This window comes from Struthio camelus, chromosome 9, assembly GCF_040807025.1.
Source record: "Struthio camelus isolate bStrCam1 chromosome 9, bStrCam1.hap1, whole genome shotgun sequence".
Taxonomy (NCBI): domain Eukaryota; kingdom Metazoa; phylum Chordata; class Aves; order Struthioniformes; family Struthionidae; genus Struthio; species Struthio camelus.
In genome coordinates, this window is record NC_090950.1 from 18,794,972 (window position 1) to 18,822,722 (window position 27,751).

General features: G+C 36.0%; 1 protein-coding gene across 8 annotated transcripts in view; it reads right to left on the reverse strand.

Moving 5' to 3' along the window:
* OPA1 (OPA1 mitochondrial dynamin like GTPase) overlaps positions 1–27,751 on the reverse strand; it is a 60,546-nt gene that overhangs the window by 16,902 nt on the left and 15,893 nt on the right. For all 8 annotated transcript variants that reach the window (XM_068953688.1, XM_068953687.1, XM_068953685.1 and 5 more), the window contains 22 exons: positions 25,492–25,545; positions 23,295–23,399; positions 22,185–22,271; positions 21,064–21,177; positions 20,620–20,700; positions 20,118–20,192; positions 19,627–19,698; positions 19,390–19,489; positions 18,695–18,825; positions 18,104–18,176; positions 17,942–18,014; positions 17,097–17,212; positions 15,684–15,748; positions 14,965–15,041; positions 12,010–12,175; positions 11,346–11,498; positions 10,584–10,692; positions 9,872–9,951; positions 8,427–8,567; positions 6,956–7,072; positions 5,557–5,650; positions 3,495–3,605 (listed from right to left, as the gene is read on the reverse strand). In XM_068953688.1, the coding sequence (XP_068809789.1) occupies positions 3,495–3,605; positions 5,557–5,650; positions 6,956–7,072; positions 8,427–8,567; positions 9,872–9,951; positions 10,584–10,692; positions 11,346–11,498; positions 12,010–12,175; positions 14,965–15,041; positions 15,684–15,748; positions 17,097–17,212; positions 17,942–18,014; positions 18,104–18,176; positions 18,695–18,825; positions 19,390–19,489; positions 19,627–19,698; positions 20,118–20,192; positions 20,620–20,700; positions 21,064–21,177; positions 22,185–22,271; positions 23,295–23,399; positions 25,492–25,545 (2,194 nt within the window). The remainder of the gene's footprint in view (positions 1–3,494; positions 3,606–5,556; positions 5,651–6,955; positions 7,073–8,426; positions 8,568–9,871; positions 9,952–10,583; positions 10,693–11,345; positions 11,499–12,009; positions 12,176–14,964; positions 15,042–15,683; positions 15,749–17,096; positions 17,213–17,941; positions 18,015–18,103; positions 18,177–18,694; positions 18,826–19,389; positions 19,490–19,626; positions 19,699–20,117; positions 20,193–20,619; positions 20,701–21,063; positions 21,178–22,184; positions 22,272–23,294; positions 23,400–25,491; positions 25,546–27,751) is intronic.

Consider the following 27,751-nt stretch of genomic DNA (forward strand, 5'->3'; position numbering starts at 1 on the left):
ACCACAAAAGGTATTACCTCAGGATTAAGAAAATCTTGGAACAACAGACTGTTAGATGCCGGGAAAGCATACCAGGGAAGTATCACTATATGCTTAACCTGTTCTTACACTGTTCCCCAAGCACCCGCACCTGCTCATTGCCAGGGACAGGATACTTGGACACACAGACCACAGGCCTACTTCATTACAGCCATTCTTACAGGTTTGCAGCATTGAAAAAAAGTTTTTAAAGTCACTTTTCCCAATTTGACTATTCATCTTTAGCTCTACCCCTTTTTATATCTTATGCATATCTGTCTTCCAGATGTCCCTAGTCCTAGGGCTTATTTATTTCCAAAAATTTAATATTTGTTCTCTAGAATAAGTATCATGATGCATAATTCTTGTATCAGTACATTACAAACTTTGTAATTTGTTAGAATCTGCGCCAAGGGTCTGTTTAGAGTCTTTAAGATATCTAGAATAAAATCTGAAGTAAACACTGAGGAGAAGCAGGACGTGAAGGCGACTGCGTACAGAGCTAAAACAGCATTCGAGGATTGAGAATACTGACAGAAGAGCTGCTCCAGTAAGTTCTGAGATGTTTACGGGCTTTCACTATGAGGTGGGTCCTTATGCTGTAGCGTAAGCGAGACAGTGTTGCTGTGTTATCGGTATCAAGACAGAACCGCCCCAAACTCAGGTATTTAAAAAAATTTAGATTTACAAGCAGAGTTTCAAATCAGGAAGCTCATTAACAGCAGCACATTAACAAATTTAGGCTGGAAATTAAAAAAGAGTTTGTAACCATCGGAATGATATTCTGGAGCAGATTCGCTGCATGAACAGCGAGCACTAACAAGTTAACTGATGAAAAGATGGAGCTCAAGATATGTGAATGACCCGGACTATATAAACGCAGCTGCCTGCAACAGAAGGAGACTGGATTTCATGACTCAGGAGATCCCTTCCGCTCCATTCCTAACTAAAATACAAACACTTTATGAACACGTGTTGTGGGAGTGAGGATTTTCTTTCCTTAAGCAGAATCCTGATCGCTACTGCATGCTGTAAGAGGAAATTACTTGTAGAGCATTGAGCTCTCAGGTGGCTCTATGCTATCAAAACAGGTCTGTCTCAGGAGCATAAAAGATTGTAACAAAGACAAGCTTTCTGTTCACTGAGGGGAAGGCAAAGAAATCCTTTTTCCCTGTCATTTGCCCATAAAAATATAACCACTTAGCAATAAAAGCATGCAGAAAGCAGAGAACGCTTCTGATTTGAGTGCAGACCTAAGCAATGATAGTTTTAAAATCTTTCCATAGGTACAATAAAACAGAATAGGTCAGCACACATCGTTTTGCACCGAATAATGATTATTTCATTAAAAAAATGTGCCTGTCATTTGTGACCTGGACCTGAAGAAATATAGTGCAGTGATGGCGTTTTAGCTACACTGTAATTTATGAAATGCATACTAAACAAATGAAGCAAACTTACTAATGCACAGATAGTTCTGATCATAAACACACAGGCAGACTGCTCTTACAGGTCTAGTCATAGTTTATAAGATGACCCCAGCTGCTACTGCTTTGAAATGGAAAGCTATTCCTAATGCTGGTGAGAAGCAAAACTGACAACGCTAAAATCCCAAGTCAATTTCAGTGCTAAATAAAAGCAGGTGAACTTAAATGCTCTGTATTTTTTTAGTGTTCTGTCTATTTTGCTTTGAAATATGGAATATTTAAGAATAAATCAAAATTAGCAATAATTTCACACCATAACAGTATTTGCTCAGGGAAAAAAAAAGCAAGACAACACTTGTCAGAAAGCAAGAAACACTGCTCACTAATAAAAGGAGATCATTGCCTCATCTATGTCCCACTATGCAGCTTATTACTAATTTTACTCAAAGTAAGCTGAAAATAAAGAGGAAAAAGCCTCACTGCGTGAAATACTTTCCAATGTAAACAGAGGGCTACACCAAGACTGATACAATGCTTTAAAAGCGAGACAGGATGTTCGGTTACCATTTTGCACCAATAATAAGTATATACAGTCACACCAGCTGTTTCAGAGTCCAAACAGCATAAAAAGCCTGTTTGGGCTAAGTACACTAAAGCTGCTACTCGCCGTTCCAAAATACTACAGCAACACTTTCTAAAAGTCAAATGCATGCCATAGTTACCTGGGTTTTTAACTTAAAGATAACACTTCCAGTGTAATCAAACCAGCACTGCCAAAGATAAAACCTTAGATTTTTATTGTAAGCAAAACATTTGTTTTATATGACCTTTATGCATGTCAAAAACTGGAAGACATCAAAACATAATTCACACATAGGAAACTGCAAGAGCAGTTATATGCTCTTCTGTCCCACTGAGCCTTAGAAATCAGTACATGGCTAAATAAAAGAAGAAATAAAAGAGAAACACTCAACACAGTGTTCAGAATTAAAGATCCAAAGTCTTATGTTAGGAGCAAACTAATTGCTGCATCAAACACTCAAACCAAAGATAAAACAAAGATAAAACAAAGAAGGTCGCCACTGATCTCAAAATGCAGATATTTATGCATCTACATAAATATTATTTATTGCCCTTTTTTTTAAAAAAAAAAAAAAAAGTTTTACACAGCACTTTTTTTTTTTCCTGCCAAGCGTGCAGGTGGGGTTTGGGTACAAATCTCACAGAATGCCAGGGGAACGCTACCAAAAACCCTACATATGTACAAGAGCTAGTTTCATTAGCTAAAAGGCCTACTAAACCTTCCTGGACGTGCAGGTAGACAGGAGTATCATCTGGCATGGCCTGCCCCGGCCATTTAAAAATCTTTCACTGTTTAAAACCTCCATGCAGTAACAACAGAACTCTTAACAGTTTCTGGGTGACTCCAAGCACTAAATATTGTAATCCTTCTAGAAAGTTAAATCTAGATTTTCTTCCTTGTTAAAACTCTTAATACAATGGCAATCTCACCTTAATTAAAAAAAAAAAAAGCGTATCTGATATTCAGTTTTGACAGGGTTAAATCTGTGTTAAAAGTCAGGTCAGCACTATCTGTGGGAAGGCAACATAATTCACCTAATGAAAGAAAAAAGGTGGGATCAAAACCTCCTTATACTGTCAAGTTCGAATCACCCAGAGACAGTTCTCTGAGGTACAGATTAACCATGTTGTACCTGGGAAACAAGAACTTTCCTTCTTATTTACAACACTACTCTTTTTGACTATGTTTTTCAATATACTGAGGTAATGTACTTTTAATCAGTGAATTTACATCTAGTTTAGATTATGCTGTTTTATACTTTGCACCACCCATGTCCACCACTGAATCAATGAGATTCGACCGTATTCAAAAGGTCTATTTGTAATGCTTGTCAAACACTAGCACATGAATGTCCCACATAGCATTAAGTGAGCTCAGCTTTACTTTTCTGCCTGTAAGAATAGTAGTCAGAATTTAATTGTTTCATTTCAAGTCAGTTCTAAAACACTAATGGAGCATGTACTCACTGAGATCCTCTGCCAGCTGGACCCTTTTGCCAGTTAGTAGCTTAACTTTTTTTTCATTGTCCTCAGCAAAGTCTTCCAGCACTTCCTTAACATTCTTCTCCAAGCGTCTTACTGAAGAAGGGGGGAAAAAAAAAAAAAAAGAAAAAAGGAGTGGTAACACTTTGCACCTGTAATGGTCTAAAGATAAAACTTAGGAAAGGTTTTTGGGAGATGCAATATATGTTACCAGACAAACTAATCCAGTTGGAGAAAAAAAATAAACTTCTGAACACATAAGCCTCTTGTTCACTCTGATGAGACAGTTAATTCTTTAAGAGGGACATGTTCAAACTTAAAAGGATATTTTCTCTCTGAATAATTTTATTATTGGGTGACTTTTTAGGAGACAGAAAAATATCTCAACTTAAAAGAGAGTTCAGTTACTATTTTGGAAGAGTCTCCCTGTAACAATACAGTAATGACTTAAAAAATAAATTGAATGCATACATTATGAAGTACCTTTTTTTTTTTTTTTTAAAATGAGTTTGGATTTGTACTCAGAACCAGACAAAATCCACCATCTACTGAAGATACTCTCCTGAGACGTGCAACCATTAGTGATACCGTATAAATAAAGTGAAGCAATTTTTCCCATAAGAATCACTAGTGGGGGAAGGGGAGATACCTACAAGGGCTTCAAAAATTCACCTGTTGTAAATACACAGGGACCACATATATGACAAGGAGCACGGAGAGGAAAGAGTATGATCACCAGGATCATCAGCTGGAGGAGATGCTGGCTCTGTAGAGGCTGGCTTTTCAGCACCTGAAATCTTCTGGAGCATTAATTCTTATGGGAAAAACTGCTTTGCTGTCTGTTCAGTTCAGCAGTTTCTTCTTTGAGACTGAACGACCAACATAAATCTTTCAGTGCGAGTATCCTTGCTGCCTCTTTCTGAACAGTTACATTTTCAATGTCAACATCTTCCTCTGGTGAATCAAGGCCAAGTCAATTAAAGGCAAAGGATGGAAAACAAGGTAATGATGACAGTTAGCAGTGTGGTATTAAAGAACTGGCGACACATACAGGGATTTGCTGTAAATAGAAGCCTACCAGGAGTCAAACTCTTTAAAGCAGTATCATATCTCATCTTAACAATGAGATCCTTGCCTTTCATACTTAGAGGAAATACCTCCTAAAGGACAGAATTCTCAGCTGAGATCCAGGACAACTGGTTTCTACTCCTAGCTATGCCACTGCCTTGAGAGAAGCCTTAAATAAGTGACTTCCCTTCCTGTGCCCTAAGCTCCATTTTACCTAGCCAGTCCGTTGCCCTGGCATTCCACATGACCCTAACCTACTCTTTGGAGGAACTCCAGGGATGGGTTGTGATTTAGAAGTTCTACACGGCTGAAGTCCTACACACTTCAGGAAATTTTTTGCAGATTCTCAGTCTGGCAGCATTTGTCAATCAGCTAGGTGGCTTTCTACATTTAGGGGCATTTTCTTCTCTATGGAGAGTGATTTGCAGGACACATGACAGGTTCAAACCTTTTCCTTGAACTTTCTTCAATAAGCTAGTTTGAAAAAGTATATTTTACATATAAAAGGTTATTAGTAGTAGTTAAACCATGGCATCAGCTGATTTCTGCATAAATAACGTTTTACAAGGAACCTGCCAAATTATATGCTTATCTAGAATATCGCCTGGCACATTTGCATGGCTTTAAAAATTAATTACAATTTATATTTGATATCAAACATTTTTAATTAAAAGCTACAGCAAGATTGACCTGACAAGGAAGAACACAGCGGCTATTTATCGAAATTCTTTCTGCTTAGAAAGAGATATTGACATTAGTATCACAAACTGAAAATAATTAAAACACTTTTCTCAGTTTAAAATATTGGACATTCTATTTACATTAAATCTCTACATTGTGTCCTTTAATCACTTAACCAGGAAACAAGAAAACAGCCCATCATCATGAACTTGAAACGAACATGCAGGTAGAAGAGCACTAGAAGTTTTTTAAATTATTATTTTTTGCTTCAAACACCACAACCGACTATGAGCTTTACCTTCGGTGTTAGTAAGCTGCTGCCTCAGCGTATTTGCTGTAATCGCCAGCATTCGCTGTATTCGCCAGAAGAGGACAATATCATTACATTCAAGCTGAAATAAGGAAAGTTTTTAGCATTAGTCCTCTGATGTCCACTGAACATCGTATGCTTTTACAAGAATCCCTTGACATACACTCTTAATGACAACCGCAAACTCACGTATACACCTCCTGATCTTGCACAATAACAGCAGTTATTCTGTGGGATAAGTAACAACAAAATATGCCAAAAATGCTGTCAAGAACCGTCTAAGCCATATTTAATTATCTTGCATTTTCTCTAGATCCACTATTTTCATTTTTCAACAGAAAGAGCTGTATCAACATTCTTATTGCATTACTTTTATTGTATTACTAAACAGCAATTTACACCACAGCTTACATACAGTATGTGCATAACCTAATGCTCACAACACACTTGTCCCTAACAAGCACATTGAAAGGACTTCACAAAGCTAAAGTCTATATTGTGACTACCAGTCCGACAAATGCTTCTGAAGACAGTGCTGGGCTAAGGGCTATATTAATTAACAACAGAAGAGATAGTTTCTGCATCTGGGAGGATGGCAGGAAGGAGTACTATCTTCACAGCAGGACTACTTAAAAAGACAATAACAAGAAAGAAGAGGTTGGATACCACAGAATAGCAGCTCTCCATCCCATGATCTCATTCTCTCCCATTCTTTTTTCTTGTCTTTGCTTGTAGTCGAGATTCCAAGGTCATTTCTGCACTAGTAAAGATTTCTAGCTCCATGGAGATCATTGTTTCTCATTTAAAAGCAAAGCAACGCTCCAAGGAAAGTGAAGACATCTACCTTTTCAGTAATTTCTCTTTGATTTAAAAAAACAGTGATAAGAAAAGTATGTTTTTTCTTGGTGTGATTTCGTGTGTACTGTCATTTGTTTTCCAAATTTGGCTCTACAAAAGCAGCAACTGATTTAACTGAAAAGGTCCAGCTGAAAGCTCTGTGGTTTATTTTTATTATGAATCACCTGTGGTTCCAAACATTAACTCAAAAAACCTATTTATCAGACTTATCCCACAAAAAATGCCTTACTTCATGTTTTCTCTGAATTTTAAATATCAGTCAATAGCTGTGTAATACTGTTTTTTAGCTGTGTCTTTTCAATACACGTTGATAAGTAACAGACGTTTAGACTGATACCTAGTGGCCACTTTATACAATTACCACCAGGATGGAATTTTATCAATTACAAACCGATGTAGTCAAGATAAAGGATATAAAAGAAAAGTTAGTCTAGATTTAAAACGTTTAGGGGGGAGGAGGTCTCAAACCGACATGTATAAATATTCAGACAAAAAAAAAAAAAAAGCGTCTATCTGTTCTTCAATTTACCTCTGAGTCCACAAAGTGCCTTTGATAGTAATAGAAGCCTCTTCGACACAGATTGCAGTGGCTCAAAGCAGTCCTCAGGAAATATCTTCTATAAATTTGGTGCCATGTGTCTTTAATCTAGAAAAACAGAATTTAAATTTGATTAAATAAATACAGAAACTCTACTTTAACAATCACATTTGATCTTAAAATAAAATTCAGAATTCCACAATCTTTGTCACATAATACACATTTAAATGTTTCTCAGAAATTGATCAATTAGGATATGATCAATGTTTTCGCTGAATTTGGCAAACATTACAGATGATTTTGTCAATTTCAGTCTACTCTTCTATGTTTGTTATACATTTGAATGGTTAAAAATATTGTCTACAGCCAAGATACATTTTTAAACGATATACTCCAGATTAAGAAAAATTATGCTGCTCTTAGCATGATGCAGCTTTCACTTTAACACTGAGAATACATTTGAGTGGAGAACATTAATTTATTAGCTAGATCAGGTTAAAGTGTAAAGAAAAATTTCATGGATCTTAGTGAATTATGTAAACAAACATTTGTAACTTTCCTTGATTTGGTTTATTTGTTTCACTTCTTCCGACTAAATACATACATTGACATGACTCTTCAAAAAAAAAAAAAAAAAAAGTTGCTTAGGTAAAATCAAAACTAAATTGGCGCTTAGTGTCCTCATATAGAGGATATGGATCGCAACACTGACTTTTGTGAAAAGTTGTGATAAGTGCTATATAGGAAATAGGCAGCAGATATTTGAATAACTTTACTACCTCAAAATACATTCACAAATGTCAGAAAGGTAGCCAAAGCTACTGCAGAAAATAAATTGTTGTTAAAGCAAAACTATATTTATTATTTGAATTTCTGTTCATTTAAAATCTTGTATTTAATTAGATAAAAGGTCTAATTATGATTAAGAGCCTTGCCCTGCAATAAAATGAATAATTTTTCCGAACATTTTAAACCTACATTACCATCCTTCAAGGTAGTTCTATTAAACTGCCTTTTTGCAACTATTTTTGCAAAGTTTCCCACTCTTGCATGTAGCTATGACCTTCAAACCGCGCATACAACTACACAGAACAGAACCTGTTTTCTCATATCTTGCTCACAAGGGTCTTGATTCCACTGTATACCACTGTATACCACATACAAAATAATTTTAAGTCAGGCTTGCCATAATTCAGGCCTTTCTGGTAGGTGAGAAAATCTGCTCAGCAGATTTTGACTTCAGTCTAAACTGTCAGATTCCAAAGTGGTGTCCTGCACTTATCTGACAGCCAACAGAAGAGAAGCGTGTGAATTGTATGCAAGCAGTCATTTAATAATTCATTTGGAAACATCTGGATGACAAACTAAGTATTCGGATATGGTCTTTTTAACGTCATCTAGAAAGAGGATACAAATGTTCACAGAAGACTTCCATATGTTTTATCATAATGTTGTGTCTTACCAGACACGGGTCCACTGTTATTCCTCTGGCTTCAAGATTCTTTCTGACAGTCGTCACTTCATCGTTTGCCAGATAAGCTGCATGATCTTCATTGCATTTGATTAATTTCTCAAGCTCATTTTTTGTTTCATTACGAATATTCTGCAGTAAAAATGACCAGTTAGAATTAGTAAGTTACTCAGGGATGGCAATCCCTGACTCCACCTCCTTAATAAAGGAGGCAGACTTAACAATTACTTAATAATGAGTCTGAACAGAAAATCCCTTTGAAACTAGTAACTCTTACTTGTATCTGATCTAGAAGTGCATTTACTCACAGACAAATACAAATACAGTATTTTAAAATGCTAATTAGTTGTCATTTTTTCATAATATTTTTCCTGTTCATTGCGGACAGAAATACAGAAGAGGAAAGGAAGGGAAAAAACATAGGTTTTAAGTCTTCCTTTCTCTCCATGAGCATCAGCTGATTTGGTTCATTCTCACATCAAATGATAGGGATTTTGCAGCTCTGCAAACCCCTCTTTAGTTTGGGGCTGCATCTGCCCCTGCAGTAGGCCTAACCAAAATTTCATGCAAATTTTTGGTTTTGTCATTTTCTTTTGATACAAACAGCAGCAAAAACAAAGGCTTTACATTTTCTGCACACAGAAATAAAAAACATAAGCAGAGGTAAACATACCCAGCATCAGCAGTGACAGTGATGAAAATGTCACCTTCACCTAACAGCTAGCAGAAAGCCTGCCTGGTCTCTACTTTCATGGAGTCATACCTTCAGTTTGTTGCTCATTAAATTCAAGTATGACAGGTTGAAATGACTGCCTGCCTCCCATACCTGGCTGCACACAGTTGACTGCAAAACCCTTTCCTCTGAAAGGATTAATTATGGCAGTATTCTTTTAAACTCTACTTACTTCTTAAAAGTATGATTCAGTTTGAGAAATATCTAGAAAAAGTAACATAAAAAGCCCATCACTGGGCAGTGAAAGGAAAGAGAACTATTTAAATTTAAAAGTAGACGTTTCCAAAAGCTATGAGGAAAGTGAGAACAGAGGTTATGATAGAAATGGTCAGGCGGAATTTACAACTGTTACTAAAATGCTAGCAATAATACAGTCACCTACTAACGAAATTCTGTGAAGCACGATAGGAAACTGCACGAGATTTCTGCTTCAGAGGACATACTTGTAAGTACGCAAAAGAACAGCCCATTTTCTATCCCGTTTTCCTCAATTTCTTTCCACTACAAGAACTTTAATATATTCAGCTAAATGACACAATAGTAAAGATGTAATTCAGACAAAGAATGGAAACCAGTTTACAAACTGATATGTAATTATATTAAAAACTATATGCAATTCTCTGTGATGTAATACTTAAAACTTAATGAACAATAAAAGCAATTGCAAGGTATGCAAAACTTTTTTTTTCCCTTTTGGTAATACCTGTTCTTTGGTGCGGCCTACCCAGTATAACCACCTTTTCTTCCAGTCTGGACCCACCATATCTTCAATAACACATTCAGCTGAAAAAAGAAAACATGATATTAAGTATCACTCAAAATGTATGCAACTAGTGAAATGTATACAGTACTAAAAATAGGTACAAGGTCACGAAGAGACATTATATGCCCAAAACGTAAGACATGCCATACGGGCTCAAGTTAAATGTCTTTTATTTAAAGCAAAAGTCTTACTACAATTTAAAAATGACTGCCAGTGAGAATTGGTAGATATGTCAAGGAAGAATATAAGAAACATGCCATCCCTCCACTGAGACAGCCTTCTGGATTTCACCAAGTCCAAAGACTGCAATTTTCCTGTGTTGCAACTTGCATCAAAATTGTTATGCTCAATAACCATAAACGGACCAATTATTCTCCTCAATTCATCCAACTTTTTTTTATATGTTTGGCATATGACTTTTGATTCTATAGATCTCTACCATTTATCTTTCAAATGCCTTTTTTCAGGAGGAATAGCACTAGGTTACTGAGGCTTTATTTTACCAAACTCTATCAGTATTAGTGCTGACTTAAACTGCCTCTGCTATCTCAGCTGTGCCAATACAAAAAATTTGCACCACTGTGGAGTGAACCAGATCAGGATATTGGCCCAGATTAAAAAATACAAGAGTGGAATATATCACACGACTCACTGTCTTTCAGACGACTTTGGAGGGTCTCTTCCATAAAATGAATAGCTGCATCCCACTGCTGTTTATCAGATATTGATCGATCTTCTAAGGCATTGTGCTGGATCACTCGCTGCAAGACAGGTCAACATTTCAGCATAAAATATATTATTTATTCAGGACTAGCAAAAAAAAAAATAATCTGATATTTTCTTCACTGTTTGGGGTCTATAAAAATAGCATTTAGAAAATAGCATTTAGTGGGCATACTGGATTTATTCAAGAGGAAGCTTCAGAGCCCTGCCAAAAATATTTTCTTGTGCCCTTAATTCAACTCTCTTCCTTAGCCTAGCGTAACAAACATAAAAAAAAGCGATGAACAATATGAGAACCCCTTGGACTGCAAAATCTACAAAGATGATGAAAATGCTGTTATCTGATGCGGCTACACTTATACAGAACAAATGAGTTGATACTAAGCACTTCTCAAAAGGCTGTCTGTCCAGCGCATCATAGAAGACTTCATTTTCCTGAACTGAGCCAAAACAATTTTATTAGCTGCTATTTAGGGTAACAGTTAATGAAAGGTAATAAAAAAAGGAAAGAAAAAGAGAAACATTGACTTGTAACACTGTATACAAACGGAAAGATAGATGCATTTCCCTATCATTTTATGACCATATTAAAAGAACAAATATAATGAACCTGCAACTTAGAACATGATTAAAATTAAAATTATTTCAACATCACCACGGAGGGAAAAAAGAAAAAGGGGCTACATTATACCAGGCTATCTTCTGCTCTCTCATTCCATTTATGTCGTTTAATACTTTCTTCTTTGACAGCTTGTTTTAGTTTATCAAAGATATCATCATGCTCTTTTCCTTTGTGTTCTGTCATGAACCGGGAAAATTCTTCTTGCAAAGTCTCCCATGCTACCTAGAAATTTAGCAAACAACACCTACTGAAGTGGACCATTATGCCATGTACCAGCAGGTAAAAGAAGATTTTTTTTACAGTGCTGGCAAGTACGAATTTGTGCACGCATTCTGAAGATGATGCACAAGCATAAGAGTAAGTCACTGACTTTTCCTTTGCTGCCTTATCCATTACTAACAAAATTAACACTAAAATTTACTTAAGTTGTAGCAAGTGGAATTGTGTTAAATTTGCACAAATTGGGTTTTTTTGTTTTGTTTTTAATAAGGCAACATTCACTAGAAGAGCAAAATAACTTTTGAAGTGTTCCTGTCGTACATGCTTCTTGACATCAAGATCATGGCAACTTCCTAACAGGTAAGCTGGTTAGAAGAACTTCAGCCAGTCCTTCAAACTATCACTTTACATCTCTGGAGCTATGCTTTCATTTAACAGACTCTGAATAGAAAACATTTGGTTTGTTTGTTTTTTAAATAAAAGATAGGGTAAATAAAAGTAGTAAAGTTCTAACCTCTACTGCTTTATTAGGTAGTTGCTTGTCAGTCCATTGCTTCAGTTTGATGTCCACAGTGGTGTTAAATGTCCCTGAGTTCATAGTCTGTGCTGCTGGTAGGTAAATATTCTCAATCACATGAGTTGATACCCTCTCCCACAGTGTTTTCTGAAGAATCTCCTCCCTAAAATAGAAAGTTATAACATAAGATGGCTTCCAATACAAAGTGTTCAGCAAGTAGGCACTCAAATTATGAAAAACACTGAGAGAATAGAAATATAGGAAATTTTCTTTAACGTCAGCACACAGCTTCAATGAATATCTACTGGAACTAAGGATGTAGCTACACATTGCCTTCAGCAGCAAACACAGCTTCAGAAGTTCACTTCTGTGCTGCTTGTGGATCCTTTGCACCCTTTAATTACATCAGTGTAAGCATGCTGAGCTGCGTATGCATGTGCATGGAAGGTGAGGGAATGACAAGGGAGCACACTGTCAAGCACTGCAATGATTTGACTAAAAGTCCACACTCCCAAAACAAAGTGCACGTGTTTTGTTTCTGTAGCATTCCAATTTGTTTGTTGGAACGTGTCATAGTTCTCCACTTGGGATTTTCACGGGTTGTTCCCAGGCTTAATGAACAAGAAAGTAAGCTGAGAATTCCAACCTTTTACCAATATATATACTGACATTCATTTACAGATGTGCCTGATGTCACTATAAAACTAAGCACCACTTTCCTATTTATGGTGCGTTTCAAAACGTAATAACGGAAAACTTTATTAATCTTAGTTCAATCTTTTCAAATAATCATAAACTTACTCTGAAAACTTTGCAGATGCACTTAGACAAATCAGCTGAGTTAGTGTAACACGCAGTCACTGACTACAGAGGCAGTCATGCTCCTTCTGCTTCCACACAGTGTTTTTTTTTTTTTTTTTCTCTTGGTTAATTTTATGCTGGCTCAGTATGCTAAGTCATCTTACCAATGGGTCATACAAATGCCAGAGATGGTGGAAGGGTGGGAGCTGAGACCTCAAGAGTAAAAAGGGGCAAGGGAAGGAACTGTCTTTTTTGGTGGAACACGAAAGCCCACAGGCTAAAGTTCAGGACACAAACCTCATGCCTGATAATATCCCTGCTCTAACTAGGCCATCTCAGAAGAATGACTGAAGAACTTCTCACAAACGTCACTCCTCTTGTCTCAACAGCAGCATAATTCAAAGTTTTTCCTTCCTGTTTAGGCATCCTTCTTGAGTTTTAAAAATTTTGAAGCTGTGCACCTGACAAGCCAGTATAAATGAGGGTCAAGGCCTTTAGTTTCTCTACTGTTAGACCAGATTTCTGGCATTTTTAGGCTAGTAGAAGAATTTATACAAAACTAAAAAGAACTAAGCATTTAAATATATAAAAAAATTCACTACAAATAAAAACTAATATTGTTATCAGTAGAAGTGTTTTGCTTAACAACCTTTGTTCAAAGTAAGATGCTTTGATTAGTATTCAAACAAATATGCACTTTGATCAAAAATAACCACCCTTAAAGGAAGTGAGCATGTAGCAAAATAATTTCACTTACAGGATGTGCTAAAAACCATCTGTTATGGATTTTACCACTTAAAAATGCACTTTAGGAGAAGGGCAGTCCTCTGATTAAGAACAAATGCAATCTCATTCCTTCTTCACTGACGCGCCAATAAAAGCACACTTTCTCTTCACTTGTTCCAATCCAACTTAATTGGAAGGAATGGAAATTGTAACAGGACAGAAGTGTTTGCATTCATCAAATGCACTGATGTTTTTAGGCTGTATGTAATGGCTAACAAAATTATGTTTTCTGACTCAAATTTCTAATTCTACTTTATAAGCTCATTAAGTGTTATAAAATTAGAATCAGCACTATGTTCTAACTCTCAAAAGAAAAACACAGGAACTTTTGTGTTACGCTTCGTAACATACCCGATCAACAACAGAAAACGAAGCAGACTAGACGTGGGCCAGGGTACTTCAGGATCTGCGACGCAGTCAATAGCAGCAAACATCAAAATGGCAACACTTGCGTTACATTTGGACTACAGCATACACAGAGACTAACACACTGCCTATAACACGTTTTCTGAATACACTCCTATAGCTGGACTTATTCAAATGTCATTAAGAACAAGTCATATTAGGTTAGTTCTTAATCTATGACCAAATGGCAATTCCCTTCATGTTACCTCAAAGCAAAGTCATTGAAGGAAACTTTGTGCTTGTCAGTTCTGATACAGGCTGTCATCAAAATAACCCTTTACAGTGGCTGTTCTCCCACACTGCATCTACAGTGGCTTTACCTACTCTTCAGTCATGCTACGCTCTTAAGATGCTTGGGCTAAGATCTCTTTCTCACACCTCTGTCTGCCTTACAGAGTAATAAGTTAGCAGAGTACGTGCTACTCGGGATTCAGGTTATCAAGGAGCTCTACATGCAGGATGAAATCACCAAACATCCAAATAAACTGATTTTGTAGATAAGAATTATATAATCTTTCAACTTCCATAGCTCTGATTAGCAGAGACATAAATTTTTTTTTCCAAGGTCACGTAGATTATTTTGGCATGGTTAGCAGTAATCCAAAATAGGAAGTCAAGAGGAATTACAGATTCATACTACAAATGAACATTTTAAAACATTCTTATTATGATTATTCCTTTCCATTGTGGGGGAAGAGCTGTTTATTATACTGCACAAAAAGAGAACAAAACATGAACTGCCATCATATAATTTGTGAGAGAGGTTTATACAAATATTTGCTCATTCAGAATAATAGACCGACAGTTTACTTATGCATGGACAAAAGAAACAGGTATCAGAAGTTTACCTTTAAAATATAAAGAGTTTTAAAAAACAAAAGTCTTAAACAAAAAAAAGGAATTGTTCTTCTGAGAGCAACATATTTTTAACTGAAAAAGAAAAAAAAATGGTTACTGTACCAGTGCTTTGGTGTGACCTGAGTCAAACTTATGACTTCATCAAGAATCTCATTCTTGGCTTTTTCAAACAGTTCATTCTATGCAAAAGGAAAAATAAGAAATAATACGATTTTATTGTAACTACAGTTTGATCATATGTTCATACAAAGAGTAACAAAACCTTTTCTTATGGCTTTTAAGCCTAAGATGATACCTTCTGGTCATGTTCTGGGCAATGTATGTGCTTGTCATAAGCTACCCTGGTTAACCATGCATCTTCCCACCCATCTGTTGCATGCCGCTGGCCAGGCAGGGCATTTGAATATTCAGGGACTCTATAAAAGAATTAGAGAATGGGATCATGATTGTTTTGTAATTGTCTGTCTGTCTGAAAGAACAGGGAATGTAACTTCTCTTCGCCAGTTTTAACTATCACGATCAAAAAGAAATAGATCTATTCTGGTGGGTAAATTAGATCAAATAACCAAATAGTAAAAAGGGTGAGTTTGTTTACTTTTGTTAAGGGTTAAATTATCAAAGTTTTGAAATGCACTATTTCATAGCAAGGAGAGCGCAATGTTTCCTTCCTCCAGAACTATTTAAATTGTCTCACGTTTTAAAATGTTGGTATTTTACGATAACTTTAAGAAACCTTTAAAAATTAGATTAAATGGCTAGAATTCCAATCTATAGTCTTCAATATTTTATAGCATACAAATTAAAATGGAAATGTAATTTACCCTGTCAAGCTCTCGCAATCGGGGGTAGTTGTTTTTCCATTCAGTCTCAAGATTAAAACGTGTGGCTACAAAAGAAAAATTGGAAACATGGCCTTAAAATTTGTGATCATCTATACAAACTTCACAACTATTTTAAAAGTTTAGCTGTTCTTCAAATTCCCCAAAAACTAGCTTATGATAAACCTGCCTAGAATTTCAAGTGTCAAATAGAACAGGTGGCATTAGAAAGATGTGGTTTTACTCACCTACAGCGCAAACTTGGAAGAGCCCCATAAGAAAAGGAGTTGCATTTTTAATCATAATTCTACATATTAATCAACACTTGCGTGATATCTTGTACTATATCATCTAAAGCTATGATACACCTGCCATTAATTTGATTGTTTCAATGTTAAACACATGTACAGTTCCAAAGAAATGCATTTACCAAAAGTTTTCTCTGTGGTTGTAAATATTTCAAAACTTTAAAAATATTACATTCAAGTAAAAGAACTTGAGGGGAAAAAAGGGGTACGAGAATAATTTCACAAACTGTCATATAACTTACGATAAAAAAATCTTACTTTCACATCATTTCTAAATCAGAATGATTCAGAAGAGTACATTCATAATCCAAAGTCACATTCACGTGTCAGTACAAGCTGGTAACTGACTGGCTAGGTAACAGCTCTGCAGAAGAAGACCTGAGGGTCCTGGTGCACAGCAAACTCAATACAGACAACTATCATGGCCTTGCAGCTGAAGGGAAAGGACTGTCCCCCTCTACCCTTTACCTTTGACAAACAGTACTAATGAAAGATTCTGGACAGATTGCTACTTTAAAAATAAAAACAAAAATGGTTCAGGTAGGTAAAAAGTTAGCCTTAAATGATCTAAATCGGATCTACACCTCTAAGTATTTCAGTGAAGACAATTTTTATAAAAGGTATTTAAAGTCCTTCAACTAACAGCTTATTTTCTGTCAATTCATATACTAAAAATAACATACAAATATCCATTTAAAGCATATCCAGATAAAAAGTTATTTGCCAGTTCATTCTCCTTTGCAGCTAAATTAATAGATTCATTAATACAGGAATCAACTGTTTGGCCTAAGCATTACTGCAACGGTAAAATTAAATTTCTGCAGCAGGAAAGATTTGTTTTATCTTTTTTCCCCAGTTGAGTATAAAAACTGGGTGCAGTTCTGTACTTCCTCATCAATATATGGAGGAGGTGAAGGTATTTGATCGTCTCGCGTGCGATCATGACACGTCATCATAATCTCATGAAAAACTGCAGCCATATAAAATACATAAAATGCATGGGCCCAAGCATGCTGACAAAACAGGGTTAAATATCTGTGGAAGAATTGCATAACAGCAAGCTGCTCTTTCACTTGGTCTTTTGAAACACTGTAGGAAAGAAGTTTACCTTTAAAAGCATCTGCCTGCTGCTCCACAGACTCCCTCACCATTTTCCAAAAGCAATCCGACACAGCAAGACTTAAGTTCTTTGTTGTTACCTGGTGTGCCTTCAGCATGCACGTCCTTGAAAAAAAAAGACAGCTATAGGAAATTCTCCTATGTATAACCATCCTTCCCTGTCCCCATTTTCTCTTCACAAGAATAAAGCTTTACTTCTTGTGCTGGACAATAACATGTCAATGTGCACCTAAACTAAAATCCAGGATCTTCCTCCAAAATACTCAGTGCAGATAATCACCAAATAAAGGAGGGGAGTAACAAATACACCGCAACCTCTGCAATAAAAGTTTAGGTACTTCAGTCCCAAAGACCATGCCACTTTCCCGAGAAGTCCAAGCTTGTCACATCAAAAATCCTCTGCTCAATGAACTTCTGATGGAACACTCAAGCTAACCCCTTTGAGTGTAACACTGTCCTCACACCCACAGCACTGATCTTTAAAATGTATTAAAGATGATATGTAGGGCTGGATTCGTTCCTCCTCGCTGTCTCAAGTGCCTAGACATTGGTCAGGAACTTAATTCTTCTGGAGCCAATGAAAAGATACACAGGCTCAGACCTGCAGTAGAATAAACTGCTGCCTGAAGGCGTCTGCTTCCCTCCGCTGACTTACAGCGTGCACTAGGAAACCAGGCTAACGCGATCAACGCAGGAAGATACTTAAATTTAAGTGGAGGAGATCTCAAATAGCGTTTCCATACTGCAGTCCTTGTAAAAAGTGCAACCAGAAAACCTGATGCTAGCATTTACCAATATGGATTCATTTTAGTGAAAGAATAAATAGCAACGTACTTTAACAGCTTTGAATTTTGAAAAAATTCCTCTTCATACTCTTTAATAGAGTCAATACTTTCACTGCTGTTTCCTGGAGAAAGAAAAGAGTGCTGCAACAGTTCCATTTAGACCATCGTTCTATGCTACCACGGAGAAAATACGGAGAGGCAGAACTCTTACCTTTTCCTGTAACAACTGCAAAATAACCCAAAGCTTTCATTGGGAAGAGTTTGCCTTCAATTATTTGTTGGATCTATGAAAATAAAGGATAAAAAAACTGGTGACGTTTTGTAGAGACATTCATTCCTTCACGGCAGTTTTAAAGCCAGCACACGCAGATTACTATAAGGAGGAGTTTGTCACAGGTCATCAATTCTACTGGTACTTAAAAGAAAAAAACAATCACAAAAAAGGCATGAAACTAGTTAAGGACAAAATAGCTAAATATAAAGTGAAAAAAGCAGCACAGCTTGCAAAGTACAAGAGAGAGCAATCCTATTCCAAAAATACCCTAAAGTTTCCCAGAAAACGGAACTTGCTCATGTGGCCCGCATGAAAGGAACTGTTTGATAGCAAGCTTTAGTCAGGCTGTGACTTGACTGAACTCACGTAGCTGATCACTAGAAGCAAAGCCTGAGACACATTAAAACAACAAAAATGTGTATTAAATTCAGAAATAAATACTCAAACATGCAAAACAGAGAGGTGAGGTCTATACTTTTGATCGCATCTCAAATTTTTTTGGTACATGTGACTTCAGTTTCAACTCACCCTGCTTGGGCTAGCCACGTTTTTCTCAGCAAGATCAACTTTAGTCAACACAAAAATTGTCCTTTTTCCTTGGGGATCCATTTGGCTGACTAAGTCAGTGACAATGCTGCGTTCTGCATCCACTGATCCATCTATAAAAGAAAAATATATATACATACAGCTGTATTTTAGGGACTACAAAATCTAACATTCTGAACATGCAGTACCGAAGATACAGTAGGCAGGAAAAGAGTTTCACGTTGCTACTAAAAACCAGTAAAATGATGGCTACATTCAGCTTTTGGTACATGCAAATGGATTTTTTTCTTCTTCCCAGTATCATTAAAAAATTGTTTTATTGTAGTAGTATAAGCTTCCACCAAAACTAAAATTTTCACTACTTACAAGCTTGTTCAAAACTTTAAACTCTACTATTGTCTGTTATCTTCAAAAACACTTTTGGAGAAATCTTGAATTTGTTCATCGCTATTTTCTTTTTAAGCGCTAAAAATCTTATCAAAGTTTCTTTGTGCCACCAATACTAAAGGGGCCTTAATTTATAAGCAGACATTCCACAGCATGCTGTTGGGTACTCAATACAAATTCCCACACATCAAAAAAGAGAAATAGGAGAGTTTCATACAGAGCACAAGAATCTAAAAAAGAAGCTAAACAAATAATCCTGCTACTTGAATTACCATCTAGACTTCAATTACCTTGAATACAGAGGATGATGGCATTAGGATTCTGCATATAGGCCTTGCTTATGCTAAAGATAGTTTCCTTTGTATCCGGAGCCATACCTGATGTCACAGTCTTCAACACATAAACATGCATTTTAAAAGGAAAAAGAGAAAACAGAAAGATGTTAAAAAAAAAAAAAGTTAACGCACTCACCAATAACAATACCTTACTTGAAGATCTTACATAGATTTATCTTACTGTGTACTTACGCTGATGACACCAGGTAAATCAACCAATACCATTCTCTGCAAACCAGGACCTTTCACACTTAAGGAGATGGTCTGTAAAATAAAATTGAAGCGTTTATATATACTCATAAGTGTTTATATACATACACACATATCTACTTTATTGTACTATATATAATATAATATAGATATTGTAGTATATATTATGCGATATATACACTTTTATATAACTACACACGCGTAAAAATGTCATAAACAGATACATCAAAACACATTTACACACACACTAATGCTATAAACCATCAACAGTCTGTAATTTGAAAAAGGAAGTCAAATGTCATATTCCACGTATTTATGACATAAAACTGATTTTAACAATCCAAATATACTTTGCATACAGCAAAATCTCAAGTACATACAAACTGGATTGGCCAGAGTCTCATATTTGAAGGAACGCTTACAAAAGACCTGCATGTGCAGCTATTTGGCACCAAATATTTGGCAAGTCTTACCTCAGTGCTAACAGTGCACCCTTCTTTCACACTGTTTCTCATTCTGATTTCTATTTCATTTCTCAAAGCTGCAAGCTGTTTTGACAAAAACAAAATGTCAAATGTAAACTCTTCATAATCGTGACACCAACATAATAAAAAAGATGACCCAGGGATTATGTAAGATCTTTGCTTGTAACTATTAACTAGGTCTCAAATGCATGTGGGAAAAAAAAAAACACGTTGAATAGATAGTTTGGCAAATGGAGCACTAAATAGATTACCTGCCCACCACTGTATACTCCAAAAAAACATCCCGACACAAGAGCTCTTCCTCTATTCTACCCACTTCAGTACTAGCCAAAAATCATACTGAGAGATAAGTCAGTATCTAATCTATTACACTGCCCCTTTCAACGTGTTTCACTCTAATAAAACAGGGGCTAACTGTCCATAAAGACATTTAATTTTTCAGAGAATTAATCAACAACACACTAACTTCAAGCCACATCTTTATACTTACATCCTCTTCCTTGGAGAGATCAAACTCCCGAGAGCTGTCTTTGAATAAAGCCACGTGGTGAGGACCTTCACTAAGGGTTACCTAAATGGTGAAAGCCTTACTTGAGAAAGCATAGTAAATCTAACCCAGAGAAACATCAGAAGTACATGACATGTATATGGCCCACCACAAACAAACAACTGTATGCAATGCTTATTTAGCACAGGACTATTTATAGTAGGGACTGTACATACAGAAACACTTATAGTAGGAACTACTACTACTCTGTGATAGTATGTGTGGCTCTTATAGAGGCCCTGCAGAACTTTTGTCATTGACTGTAACAACTCACTTGGTTAGAGGCCGTTTTACAACCAAATGTTCATATGGACTTCATTAAACACCATCATCAGAAAAAGTACTATATGGTGAATTCTGATACAGAGATTATGATGCATTTCTTACCTTAACAGGTGAACGTGTCATCATCTCCCCAGACCCTCGAGGGAATATGCGAGCTTGGGCAATCATTTCTAACACACTGGTTTTTCCTGCACTTTGATCTCCAACAACTACCACCTCAAGTGAAAGTTTAAACAACCGTTAGCTTTTGGCAAAACATTTTGGAAACTTAGCTAAAAACTGACTAAAAAAAATACATTAATCCATATAAACCCATTATGTTTAATAATAAATGCATTGCTTTAAATACAGAATCCTTAAAAGAATGCTAACTTTTAGTCATGCAAAAATCTGCACTTTTGCTTAAGCCAGTACAGTCTAACCAGCAGCCTATGAGCCTGTTCTGCCAGGACGTCTGATGAAAGAGAGGAGGAGTGCTTGTCATTCTCATGGCTGGCAGTTCCTCTCTGCTCCTGCGAACTCCCTTCATCAAGGTGAAACACTGAAAACTATTCCTCCGGCACACACTGCTTCTTCATGGAGAAGGCTGAATTCTGATGAGTTGTTGTCACCTCCCCATCTTCCTACCTTCCTATAGGTAGTACTACAGGAAGCTGTGCAAGCAGGAAGCATTCCCACCTCTCCCGCATACCAGCAATCAGATTAGCCAAATTCCTTCTCAACTCCCTCTTCCAATGGCAGTACTATTGTGGGAAGTGACCGGGAGAAAACTTTCCTTCTCCACTCCAAAGGCATACACTCTGAAAATCATACTCATTTTACCGTGCTGAGAACGTTGAGGTGCCCTAACTTATACCATCTAAAACCAAAGGCTGAGCACAGCAGCAGTGTCTAGATTAAGTTTTACCTCTGATTTGGGACAGACTCAGTACTTACATGGGTTAGTCTCAAAATATTCTTGTCACATCTAAAATGGAGAATATGTCTCAAGGAAAAAAGCTGGAGTTACAAGGAAATAGTCTACTTCTAATTCTGAATTGTTCTGGAATTAAACGTTCTATTCAATTACAAGATTGGTCTTTCAGTAAAAATTACTACTAAGTTGCATTTATATTAATTTCAAATGCACAAACCAGCAACAATAACTTATTTCACAACCTATCCTCTCCACCAAGCACTGATAATTTTTCCTAAAAGTACAAATACCTTGAATTCTTACTTACTCGAGGTAGATGATCTTGAGTGTTATAGCTGGCATCATAATCAGACAGGATGTCAAGTACTTCAGAATACATATCAATCAAAGATTTCTAAAAATAAAAATAAATAAAAACACCAAAAGAATGAACACTCCACTGATAGACAGAACAAAGACTGAGTTTCAGACGACGTCATCTATATATCCTGTAAAAGCATGTTTATTCTCTCCTAAGCATTTGAATCCTAAACTGTCTATAGTGCAGCACAGATCTCTGTTTCACAAACTTCAATTTCCAGCAAACAAAGTAATCAATTGTCTTCTGTGAACAAAAACACTGCAGTTCCAGGCGTATCTCACTGAAAGAACAATGTACGCGCTGGCAAAACGAGGGGTCTTATGTAAAGCATAAGAGAGCAGGAGCACTCAGATTTCACAGGTTCCAAGCTAAGCAGGTGAACTGAGTTTCTTCTATTAAACGTCTAGACTTAAGTTTCCAGCTTGCTCAACAGTAAGCATAAAAAAGGGCACAGAACTATTAATCTCAGTCAGTAAAAATAAGAATTGAACTCATTGTCTTCTAGTTTCTAGAGGAAAGAGGAAGATCCACAGTGATGAGCACATGACATGCAAAGAGAGGCAGAAAAACGTCCCATTTTTAGAGTGCTCGGGATGTTGGCAAACAAAAGCAAAAGCACACTTAGTCCGTGGATTTACACGGGGCCATTAAAAGATGCTTTCCTAACCTCATAACTATACTGCTATCAATTTGAATAAGACCCACTACGAGCTGTGGACTATGTGCATATAAAGAGCTGGAAGCATATTTATTATCAAACGCAGTGAAGCTACAACAAAACGTCCAATCCACATTTCTACCTACTTAGGCAATTTATTTAGTTAGAACTAGTAACCTCCCTGAGCTCTTCAACTGAAACTGTTTTCAGAAGTCATACAGTTCGAAAAACACTTTTATAAAGCTTTAATATTTTTTAGCCAAGCGACATTTTAACACATGGGTATGTTGAAACAAATGTTGAAAGTTCATATATGAATTGTCAAACAAAATTTATAATAGAATGATGGAATCCATGGCATAATTATATTTCTATGCTGATGTGTAACACACAAGTACCTTTAACTTCCTCTGATGAATTCCCTTGTCATCTCTTTGCAGTACCAATTTTCTTAATTCTTTGTTCTCCTTCTCTAATCGCTCCAGCATTCGTTGGTATTTCAGCTTCAAAACAGTGGTACAAATATATTGTAATTATGGCAATAATACACTCAAACGAGCAAAGTTTTACCAATGAAAAAAAAATTACCCTTCAGGCAAGTCTTTCAAAAATATAGAAACCTGCATAATCACCGAAGTTTATTAAAATACAAGGCCAATCAAGAGAGGACTATTAGGAATTTTTTCTTCAGCAATACCACATCTTGACTTAAAGTTTTAATAAGACCACAATGTTCAAACTTGGGGACACACTATTCAACATTTAAGCATCTTAAACAAGCATCATTTTCAGAGGAGCTGGACATTCTCAGTCAGACAGAATTTAGCATCACTGGAAACTCTTGACTTCTCAATCAAGAAGATCATAGGGCCTAAATATGAATTTGAAAATCCAGTTTAGACCTTTTCTTCTATACTCATACTCAACTCAAGAAATAAGTGGACCAGCTCAATCCCTGTTGAGAAAAAAATTATGAGAGAGTCCTCTGAACGTAAGACATGAATACAGTTCTGACACCTTACTCAGAAAGCTGTTTCCTATTGCATGCAAATGTATTTGGTCTGTGTGTACTTTTAAGTGCAAATGGAATTTCAAGCTGCCATTACAAAAAAAAAATATATAAGTAATAAATGCTTTCTAAACTATCCAATATATCCAAATACAATAATATATAAAAAGGTTGCAAAACACTGTGTCAAAACAGTTTGGCAGAGTCAGAGAGCAGATCAATTTAGAAGCTTACACATACAAAAAAAAGTAATTGTACATTAACTTGAGAAAAGCAAAGTAACGACTAATAAGATTCATATGCATAATCACTGAAAAAAATACATAAAAAACTAGGTAAAATAAAACATTCTGCCTTGCTGATTGAGGTGATTAAAACTTTAGTGCAATGAGATATGCTGAAGTTCAACTTAACTGATGAGATAAAAAGGAGGAGTCCCAACTGATAACCCAATTTGCACTGAAAAGCCCACTTAAGGTATGCAACAGGAAGCTGTTCCTCAGCCGGCTCCTCTCGTAAGACAACGAACCTAGAGGGCTTTCTAAATAAGAGCATAAGCCATATACATGAGGAAACACGGTCCTTGTTCTTTAAGGATTGCTTAAGGGAGGAAATATTTCTTTGCAAACTGGATCTGCAGCTGCACACTGTATTGCCCAATATTATGAAGGCTACATTTCAGAAGGCTGGAAACGCTCCTCCTTTGAGCTCATGAATGAAAATCCTAGTGGAGCTACCGAACACAAGATCAAATTTTAGATAATATGAAAATTTCTATTTTTGTGACCTCGTTCTTACAAAACATATACTAATATTTACTTGTAACTTTGATAGAAGATGCTAGATTTCTTACTATTTTAACCTTATCTAGTAGTAAACAGAAGCTTTATGTAAAATGAATGCACACAAGTCACTTTGTTTCCATGTATACAAAAAAATTCATATACAAATGGACTTTCTGCATGCCTGTCATTGAACTTCTGAGCTCTCTGAAGTTATGGCATGCACCTTCTAAAATGATAATTCGAAAAGCAGTCACCTTAAACTTAATCTCTGCAGTTTTCTTCCTTTCCTGCCAACCAATAAAGCAAGCTTCTTTAGTAAGCAACAAAAGAAACACTGAAAATGAGATTTCACTTGCAAAAGCATACTCTCTCAGACCAGTTTAAATTGGGACAACCAAACTAGGAAGAAGATAGACTCAAAAACTGCAGGAAGTTTGGGTTTTTGGAAGCAATGATTTAAAAAAATGTGCATTTAAAAAAAATCCTACTAGTAGTTGTCGTTATTGCTCAACTTTTTAATTTCTGAATTTTTTAAAGGGCATCAGTCTGAACAGTGATGACACTGTTCATCAGTTTCTTAGAGGATCTAATTGATTTTTTTTTTAATCCCAAAGAGAGGGCACAGGAAAAGATTTTAATCTGTCTATAACAAGTTTCATACCATGCAGTCCAATCACAGAAACAACTTCAGTTAAAATAACTGCTTACTGCTTTACGAAGCAGATATGCATTTAAGCCAAGCAGTGTTTTTCAAGCCTATCTAGCACTAAAACTGCAATTATTTTTCTTGATGGAAGTTACCTGAGTGCGTAAAAGTTCTTCTTGAAGCTGATCAATCTTCTCTTTGTCAGAAACCTACAAAGGAAAATAATCGTGACTCCTGACACATGGTTTAGTTTATCCACTGCAAGTAACCAAATCACAACCTGAAAGCTTCATTCCATGTAAGAAAATGGACTTTACATGCATCTTAAAGTAACTAAATTATTCAATCAGCATTTGAGATTTAATGCTGATGGAAAGTTCCATCTGCAACAGGAAGAGCATATGAAAAAATTTCTAAGTCCCAGTGCATGCAAATGTAAAGATTAACCATTCAAGACTTAATAACGGGAAAGTGGATTTACGGTGAAGTAAAACTTTGTTTAGTGCTCAAAGTTTTCTGGCCACCGACTTGCATGCAATTTAGTGGTCAAAATGTCAGGTTCTCGTATGCTCATTTTTGGAATAAGAACAATTTTTATAGGATGCAATCACTGAAACACCCGCTTGCTATAGAAATTACTTTCAATTGAATCTTCACTATTTTTGGAAGTTGAAGTGGATTCTTACTTCATATTTGTTCTTCAAATCGTCATCCTAAACATGCATGCTTAAAGTTCATAAACTGTTGTTAGTCAGTATAGTCTTGAAGGGTTATTTTACAATCATTTAGATGACATTAAAAACTGGAAAAAATTAGAAGATATTATAATATAAAACATTTTGAAGTTCAGGGCAGAAACGTAAAGATTAGGCAATCAGAGACATTCTTAGTCAAATATTTAAAAAACAGGTTTTTCAAGAAGATGCAATAAAAACATAGATGTTCAAAACAATTCATTTTTAATACACTAGGACAAAAGCATGAATGGTGCAATACAAATTCTTATCATATAAATAATTATAAGCAACATAAGCCTGATGGCTGACTGATAAAATATTAATTTCAGAAAAAAATGATAATCAAAACAATTACTTAAAAGAATGATATAAGTAAAAACTTCGATTTGAAAATAATGATACATAACATTTGCATCTCAGATTAGCTTCGCATCAGAAAGAGCACATATTTAACATGCAGAGAGTACTGATCATTTAGAGGTCACAAATCAATTTAGTTACTTTAATTGCATACGCTACAGATTTTTTTTAAAAAAAAATTCACGTTCATAGCAATTGACAATATCAAGACACTAAATCCGTAGTACACAGGATCATGTATGCACTTTGCAGCAGGCAATCCCAGCTGACACTTCCCTCTACATCCGATTACTATCCGATTACTTTCTTAATCGCTATTATATCCCTTTAATCAACAAAGGAGAGGTGCTACAAATTGATTTCCTTATTGCTTCTAATGAATTCAGTGATAGCAAAAGTGCATCAGAAACAGGATGAGTTTGGCACACAGACAATTTGATGCCTGAGGCAACAGTATGGTATACGCAAACAATCATTTACAAATACACACACTTTAAACATCTCGGAGACACACGGGGAAAATAAAAACAGGCAAAGAAAACGGTGAAGTGTGGGGAGTTGGGAAAAGCAAGAAACTACAGGGAAGAAAAGGAAAACAAAACGTTTCCATGCAACGCAGACTCTTGAAGCAGCTAACGCTTTTCCACTCTTTGCTCTTAAGCAAGCTTTTCCTGAAAATATTTCTGGGGGCCTGATGCGTTTCTGAAGTAGAGAGATGACAGATGAGCTCTAACTGCTCCCGCGTGCACCTGTCTTATGTGCAATACACTAATGTTAAACACCGCAAGTAAAAATACTGCACTCAGATATACGTTGCATGATCTGAAGGAAACAATTACCTAGCACTAGACAACAATTCTAACAAGGACAATTAGGTGTGTCATATCAAAAATAATAAACACTTCTAGAACGAGATATATGCTTCAGCATTTGGTTCTGGTGTGCTTTGCACATTTAGCTGCAGTTAGCACACTGAATATTTTGAGCGTATAGTTCATGGTATTTCTAAACATTTTTCAGTGTTTCAGCCAATAAAAGCTACAACTTTCATAACGTTATGAAGTACTAATAGATCTATGATTTCTGTCCACTAGAAAACACATCAACTATTAAATATATGTATATATACACTTATCTATTTATTTATTTGATCCAATTCAGTACGTTTTGTATGTCCAATGCACTCCTCCTTTCCCTAATGTCATCATAAAAGTCATGAAAAAAGAAAAGTGTAGGGCAAATTTTAATTAAGTGATACCTATTTACTAAGATTATTACAAGCTCTCATTGTATTCTTTTACAGAGATACTCACTTTGA